Below are 7871 nucleotides of genomic sequence, written 5' to 3'. Positions count from 1 at the left end.
CTGTTCAGCCCACACCCCTCTAGCTTCGGGCCACTATGCAGTGGCAGAAATAGAAGCTCAGTGTCCATATCTGGAAAATGGAACTGCAGATCCTAAAGTGTAAGACTTATCAGAAGGCCAGACATGCAGCTTTCGTCTCTTAATCTTGTGAAGACAAAGGGGTCTTTGTTACATAGCTACATCTGTGCTGCTACACTTTCTTATTCAGTAACTATGTTTGACTACATTTCTTCTTCTTCCCCCTATCTGGAGAAATGAGAAAAAGTCTAACATATAAAACTGCATGTAAAGCATCACTTTGTTGTTGGTGGGTAAGTGTCAAGTCAGTCCTGACTCACAGCAACCCTGTAGAGGGTTTCTGAGGAGTGACTGGTGGGTTTGAACTGCCAACCTTGAGGGTAACAATCCAGTGTTTATCCTACTGCGCCATACCAGGACTCCAAGCATAACATATGTATGAGCAAAAACTTGGCTTGGTCTGATTTTTAAAATCAAAATGTGGTGATAGTCCAACAGATGTAATCTTAAGCTTTTTAATGTACTAACTTTTATTAACAGCTGATGTTGGTCTTGCTAGTAGCTGAAAATGACAAATTTCCTAAAGAATAACCTAACGAATCTTTCTACTGAAATCTTTTAGGGGTTCTGCACAGCAAGATCACATGTTATGGCAAGCCCAAAGTGGTATTTCCACAACAATTACTTTTCTTTATTGAATAGAGGTGGTTTGTGTTTACGGAATTATTAGGCATCCTTTGTGACAGGGTATTTATTATGGACTGAAGATTCTCATTATAATACGAAAAATACTGGCCAATGTGACCTCTCATCTCTTCCCTCCAAAGTTTCATAATCAGAAAAGCAATTCCCAAAGGGCTTTTCCTGACATCCAGATAGTGGCAGCTCTTTTGCTGTAATGGAAAATTTGATGTCTTCAATTATAAATGATAAGCATAGGGGTATAGACTTTAGTGGTGAGCAGAGACTTTCATTCTAACCTATAAAAGTCCTACTGTTTAAGCTTTACACAACGTAGAAAGCATATTTAAGCAAAGCAAAGCAAACACAAAAACAAAAATCCACAGAAAACATACAAGTGTTATGTACATGTGCAGGGATCTGACAGACAGGCATGTAGATAAACCGATTTACGATTATGTTTAGTTATTGTTTCATGTGTCATGGGAAATATGTAGCCTAAGGGATTCAAAAAATAATCAGCTTTTGATTTAAGAACTGAAGAGATTTCTGATAAGATTGATTTATTTGATTAAGAAATATTTTTCTTGATTCTGTTTTCAAAAACGGATAAAACCCAGTTTTACCACAACATATGTAGTGAAGCGTGAGAGCTACAGCCGACGAGACTCTGACAGGGGCAGTCAGTCAGACAGAAAGCCGTAAGAATTGAGCCACAAAGGTCAATTAAACACTCTTGAGTTTAGACTTCATTCTTGGATTGGTCAGAAAGGTTAGAAACTACACAAAAGCCATTTATACTTTAACGATGAAAAGAGGATGACTATGACTTCGTTTTGTTTTGGTGACAAATGACTGCCCATAAAGCTCAGCTCATAGGACGTGGACATAATCTTGGCCACACCTTGGGCATTAGTGGTTTGCAGCATAGTTTCCTTGTATCCTTTTCTGAAACCTAGTCAATATAGGATCAAACAATAGCAACTTTGGCAAGAATCCTCCTATATACACAATGGAAAAAAAAAAAAAAAATCTGAGCTCTGCAAGTGATAACTCAGCAGTTACAGTTCTGCTCTTTTCACAGCAGCAGCAGCAGTAGGGCAGGGATTAGCTTGGTTAATGCTCACAGGTCTCTGAAATGACCTTAGGATTTAGAACTCTGGCACAAATAGCTGGGGTTTCATTCTCTTTGCTGGGATGGGTTTTATCCTGTCTTACCAACTACCTGCCACAATGGAAAAACCTCAATCTAGATTTGAATGAGATGGAGAACTGGACCATGGGACTCTGGCAAACTTGTGTCATCCAAGAGGAAGGTGGGATGCAATGCAAGGACTTTGATTCTTTCTTGGCTTTGCCTGTTGAACTCAAGATCTCCAGGATTTTAATGTTTCTGTCAAATGGGTTTGGATTTCTGGGACTGCTGGTCTCTGGGTTTGGCCTGGACTGCCTGAGGATTGGAGAGAGACAGCAAGACCTCAAGAAGCGACTGCTAATCCTGGGAGGAGTCCTGTTCTGGATCTCAGGGGTCACAGCCCTCATTCCCGTTTCCTGGATTGCCCACATCACGGTTCAGGAGTTTTGGGATGAGACCATCCCCGAGATTGTCCCCAGGTGGGAGTTTGGGGAAGCCCTGTTTATTGGCTGGTTTGCTGGCTTTTCTCTTGTACTAGGAGGGTCTCTGCTTAACTGTGCGGGCTGTTCAGCCCACACCCCTCTAGCTTCGGGACACTACATGGCAGCAGAAGTGCAAGGTCCTTGTCAACAACTCGAGATGAAAAACACCAATTTGAAAATCTAAGCCAGAAGGTTACCAGTGGCATCTGCTCTTCAGGAGAGACTTGCTCAACTCTAGATTTGGTAGGAGTTTCTGCTAACAGGCACCCATCCACTATGCTTTGAATTTTGTAAAATGCAGTTGTTCTTCTGTGGCAATTAGCTTCTTAAAAACTGTAATTTCTTTCTAAGGCTGGCGAACCACTTTTACCTTCCACTTTGAGACCAAAACCAATCAAGACTTAATAGTAATCATACTTATTACTGTTGATGAGTTTCCTCTGTTTCAGAATAGGCTCAGTGATTGCAAAGAACTAGTAAATAAAATATATTAGTTCTTATATATCCTTAAAGGTGTCATTCATACAGAGATGAATCGTGTTGGCAATTGGAAATGTTATTGCTAATCATTTACTTCTTTCAAGTGTTTAAGACAACCTATTATAATGAAACTCAAGTCTCCTTGCACATTTATTTTAAATGCATGACATCTGATTAGACTAAGAAACAACCTGCTCTTTAAAAGCTTGGGAGGTGAAAGACTTGGGATACACCATTTCTCTTTTAAATCAAAGAACTCACTGCCTGTGTGAAGCTCTTTCCAAAAGTCTACCACAGTCATTCACGCCTCGTTTACTATGTCAGAAGCAAACTGAGGGCAATCTCATGTTTTTGAAGATATGTGTAAAATCGGCCACAAAAATGTGATTCTGGTTCCATGTCCTGTTCTCTGTCTGCATTTGATGGCCAACATCTTCACCTGCCCTGGCTGGGGAGCAGTCCCAGGAAGGGGACGTTGGGGCAGCATCCTGGGTTAGGACCAGTGGTATGAGTAGAGTGTTACGTGGGACACTGACTGACAGCTGAGGCCATGCAATGACAGAGAACATGTTCTGGAGCTCTGTACCGGCACAAGGAAAACACTCCACCTTTTAAAAACTCTGCACTACCTTATTATCCAACCAAGAACTATTCATAAACAGCGGCTGGCTTGAGGAATGCCTCATGCAAGATTTTGTATTTGCTCAGAATATGGTTCAAGTGCACTCTTGTGCTTGGGCCAACCAGGGAAAGCAACTGAACAATAAATGACACTGAAATAAAATATTAGGCAATATGTATCTTTGTTTGGAAAAAAAAAAAACAAAATAAACAAAAAACACTGAATTTTTCTACCCACAAACATATAGAAAGTGCAGAAACCAAAATTAATCTATATAATGTATTTGTATACTTTTACAAACAAATTAAAACAGGAACATGTTCAGAATTCAACCTGATTAAATATTTAGTTCAGTCCTGAGCTTTTGATATTTAATACAATAAAAAGCAATAGCCAAAAAAAAAAAAAAAAGGATTTTAAAATTTATCTGATTTACATACTAAAGAGTCGCAGCTAAACTTTGTTCAGTTGGCTAGATTTATTCTTTTTGTACCTGTAACATTTAGATTCTGATATACAAAATTGTAATAACATACTGGTAATTCAAAGTTGAGAACTAGATATGAACATTCTTTTCACCGTGTGCAGAATAAATTCTACCTTAAAAATATTTATAATATTAAAATTCATACTTATCCATATGGCTGTGTGATCAAGTTATTAGAAAGTTTTGTCATTGTGAATCACTTGGGTTAGTACAAATATGATAGACTGTTAAAAGCTGCCTATAAATACATAATGCTATTGCTGATTTTTAAAAAAATGTGGACAAAGGATTATATTAAAATAAATTTGCTTCTTATGTTAGAAATGAACACATTTTGCAAAACAAAACATAAAAAACCTTGGTCCCAACTATTAACTACCAGCCTGAGACAGGTTGTTTTCTTTAACACTTGTCTGAAACTTTTTGTATTACAAAAAAAAGTCAACAGCTAATCTGATGAAGATTTATAAAGCTGTAAATATTCCAATATTAGCCTCTTCTATGTCAAAATGGCCAGAACCGAACTATATATTAAACAGAACATAAATAAGACCGTAAATAAATAAGTGAAGAAAATAAAATCGTACGGTACAACTACACATAACTCTATAAACATTTTTATGGCCAAACTAAGAAGCTGAAACAGCTGACCTTCATTTAACTCTACATTAAATAAACTTCAAAATGTCTTTCACATTGGACCTTGACAAAGATGAATTGTGTTCTTCTAGTTTTCTGTAGTCATCTTAAAGAATGAGCTGGGCAGCCTTGAGGGACTGTACTCTGTCGATTCCCTAGGTTGGTTTCTGTACAACACAGTGTCACATCCAGTTATAACTTCAGAGGCAATTGCATATAAGTGGTAGGATGCTTATGAAAAATCATGCTCTATTGTCTTATTAATTTAAGTCCTAGGCTCAGAAGTTGCTTAATTTGAATTTGATTCTCATAAAAATCAGCTTTCCCAATGTGTACAATTACTTTAAAAAAAAATAACTCTTGCTAGCCAGGATTCTTTCTTGCTTAAGAACACAACTTTAAGATGATTTTTGTGTTTCTGAAATATTTTATTTAGCTTCCTATAGAAGCTGCTTCTTACAGGATAAAAGACTGAGGAATAAGTGTGCTTTTAATTGTATAAATATTAATTATAGAAACCTTTATGCTGGAAGAGCTACACTAAGGATTGGTTTCTTTGAAGAAATGCTCGGATCAGATAAGCTAATATTCTAAACTGGAGGACATCTTATCAGTTTTAATCTAAATGGGTTCATTTAAAATAGTTTGCTTGCTTGTTTTACAAACTATATATAGCTTGTGTCTCAAATTAATAATCCCCTAGTCATATTCCTTTCTTTGTCTCCCCAGTCTTCATCATAAATTATAGATTGAATCCCCTAAAAATAAGAGCTGCAAAGAATTTCTGGCAGCCTGTTTGGAAGTTTGTATCATACAGTATTGTTTCATTTCTGGCAACTTTGATTCAGTCAAGATTCCTTTTCCTCTGTTTCTGGTTTCACGAGGAGCCTGATACACTTCCGTCCACACCCTAGAACTGACTATCTATCCTTGGAACCGAGGCCATGGCATTCTTCTACTGGGCACCACCCTCACACCTAGACACCACATTACAGGTACACCACAGAAACTGACAAGAACATGCATGTAAATCCAGGTTAAGTTTGAAGCAGTAGGTGCTCACCTGATGACTACTTTAGTGTATTCTAGGGTGACTGTTTTCCTGCTGCCATCTCCTCTACCCTCGATGTCATAAATTTTATGATCTTCGGTGGTGCCAGAAATATACTCCTTTGCGATTTTCTCTCTCTCTACTCAGTATGTTTTTGTTTTCTTTAGACAATTGTAAAAGGGCAAAAAGGAAAGTGTTTTTAAGGGAACAAAGTGTTCCACCACAGGTGACGGAAATGAACAGGATTCCTGTTTCAGGTGGACTTGGAACTCTGAAGTGAAGCTTATGCGCACGTTTAACTTCAAACTCTAAGAGCTGCACTCTGGTACAAAAACGTCACATGGCAGTGCTACCATCTTCACAGTCGACTCACAGGCAGACAAAGGAAAAAGCAAAAGCCACCTTCCGTTAAACAAGTTACTTCACCTCAGCAAGCTCCACAGGACATACCGTGGTACTGCCTCTATCCCACTGTTATCAACTAAAGCGCAGAGGTAATGCACACATATTGTACAACATCTGTACCAGGTGATTCCGTTTTGGTTATTGGAACTTTTTAAAAAACATATAAGAATTACATTCAAGGTATTTTACAAATCAATGTGCTGAAAGTCTGATGTGAAGTAAAAGCTCTTTAAGAGTTGTCAGTTTTTACAAACAAAACACGACAAATGGTCACTTTTTCACCTTCCCTAAGAAAGTGACTGGGTGAAAAAATAATGTCTTAAACGATGTAATTATACGTCATCAGCCGGCAAGGATGGGATGCTTATCTTTGCTCTGGTGAAATAAGCAATCTTCTCCCTAGAGTCAGGGGTGAAAGATAAACCAACTTTAATATTATGTAGAATATACTTTGTGACCATTAGAATAGTTACTAAGAACTCTAATGACGTCTCTACAAGCCCAGATATTACATCTTTAATTAGACAGAACTCCACTTAAAATTAAGGTTTTGTTAGTCTCTTACAGGTAGGACATACTGGTGAACAGCAGCTCTAAATGATGATACATCACCTACCAACCTTGCCTTTAAGTGCTCTTCTAAGATATTTTCAATGGAAATCAGTTTTCAAACCATTAGGGGTTCACTCAAGGTAGGAGTGTTTTCAAACCATGTAGTAGAGGGTTCAAAATGGCCAAAACCCTACACGGACTTTTCTCAGTGACCTCCCTGAAGAGTGCAGGACAACAGGAAGTCTTTAAAATCAACGCTGTGCCAAGAAAACCCTGATGAATGGTGCCATGGTGACTCATATGAAGCAAGAAGCAGGAGCCTGACTGTCTTCAAGGTAACAACTGTTCTGCAGCCTGGAGATGGGGTGAGTATAAACCACCCCATGGGCGGACCCAGGAAAACAGTGTGGGGAAAGAATGGATTTCAGAGGTTAGGCGAGTGACAAAAGTGGGATGAGTAGGACTACAGAACTACCAAGACAGGCGCAGCATCTCGACTCTACGAATGACCTGCATGGTACCTAGAGTTCCATCAACACAGCTCTGCACTAATGGTCTATTGTATATGAGAGGCGTGGAGGGAGGTGTAAAGAAGAGGACAGACAGGTCTCACTTGAAAAACCAATAGTCTAGTTGATGACAGAAGTCTGGGATTAGAAACAGCAACTAGGATAAAGAAGCAAAGGACAAGTGAAAAAACTGTGGAAAGTGAAATGAGAATCACTATTGTGGTATGGTGTTCTTTCAATTCAGTGAGTTCCCTAGGAGACAAAATGAAGAATTCAAAAGGCAAGAGAGTGTGGCTGTACAGGGGCAGAAAACTGGGGGCTCTTGCCTTGAACATATCCTGCAGACATGCTATCTTCAATTTGCATGGTACTTCTATAAACACTCAAATTCATCGCCAGTGTTTACATATGTGGTGCTGCCTATAAAGTGATTGATTTCTGATTTCCCTTGAAGAATCAGAAGGTCAGAAAGCACTAGACCCTTGATCCCATGTGAATATGCAGCTGGTGTGGAGCCAGGCCTGCACTTTAGGCAGTAGGTCCCAGAGCCCGCTACTCCTTTCTCTTTCCAACCCAGCCAGGTGTCAGCAGCCAGGTAGGGCTTTCAGCACACATCCAGTGCAGCCTGCCCCACATTCAGTCTCTTCACCTGCCTGTGACAGAGATGAGTTTGTGTCTAAGGTGAGCTGAGTTCTTTGTTTTGGGTTTCAGTAACAACTGAGAGCTGTACAATTCCCCATGCTAGTTACTCTTCACAATGACCACAACACCAATGGCATGAAAAGATTCATCGTTCTGCAGTTCTAAAAA

The 7871-nt window shown here is 39.0% G+C and overlaps 2 protein-coding genes across 2 annotated transcripts in view; one reads left to right on the top strand and one right to left on the bottom strand.

Moving 5' to 3' along the window:
- Nucleotides 1–2500, top strand: part of CLDN22 (claudin 22) — a 3038-nt gene extending 538 nt beyond the window's left edge. The window contains exon 2 of the mRNA XM_006834502.1: nt 1918–2500. Coding sequence (XP_006834565.1) covers nt 1918–2500 — 583 coding nt within the window. The remainder of the gene's footprint in view (nt 1–1917) is intronic.
- A 3656-nt stretch (nt 2501–6156) lies between these two features.
- The window catches only part of WWC2 (WW and C2 domain containing 2), a 323966-nt gene continuing 322251 nt past the window's right edge, over nt 6157–7871 (bottom strand). Inside the window, exon 22 of the mRNA XM_006834501.1 lies at nt 6157–6399. Coding sequence (XP_006834564.1) covers nt 6333–6399 — 67 coding nt within the window. The 3' untranslated portion in view covers nt 6157–6332. The remainder of the gene's footprint in view (nt 6400–7871) is intronic.

Source organism: Chrysochloris asiatica, unplaced genomic scaffold (assembly GCF_000296735.1).
Source record: "Chrysochloris asiatica unplaced genomic scaffold, ChrAsi1.0 scaffold00011, whole genome shotgun sequence".
NCBI lineage: Eukaryota > Metazoa > Chordata > Mammalia > Afrosoricida > Chrysochloridae > Chrysochloris > Chrysochloris asiatica.
Note: the sequence above shows the minus strand (reverse complement) of the source record. Positions and strands in the feature narration are given on the sequence as shown.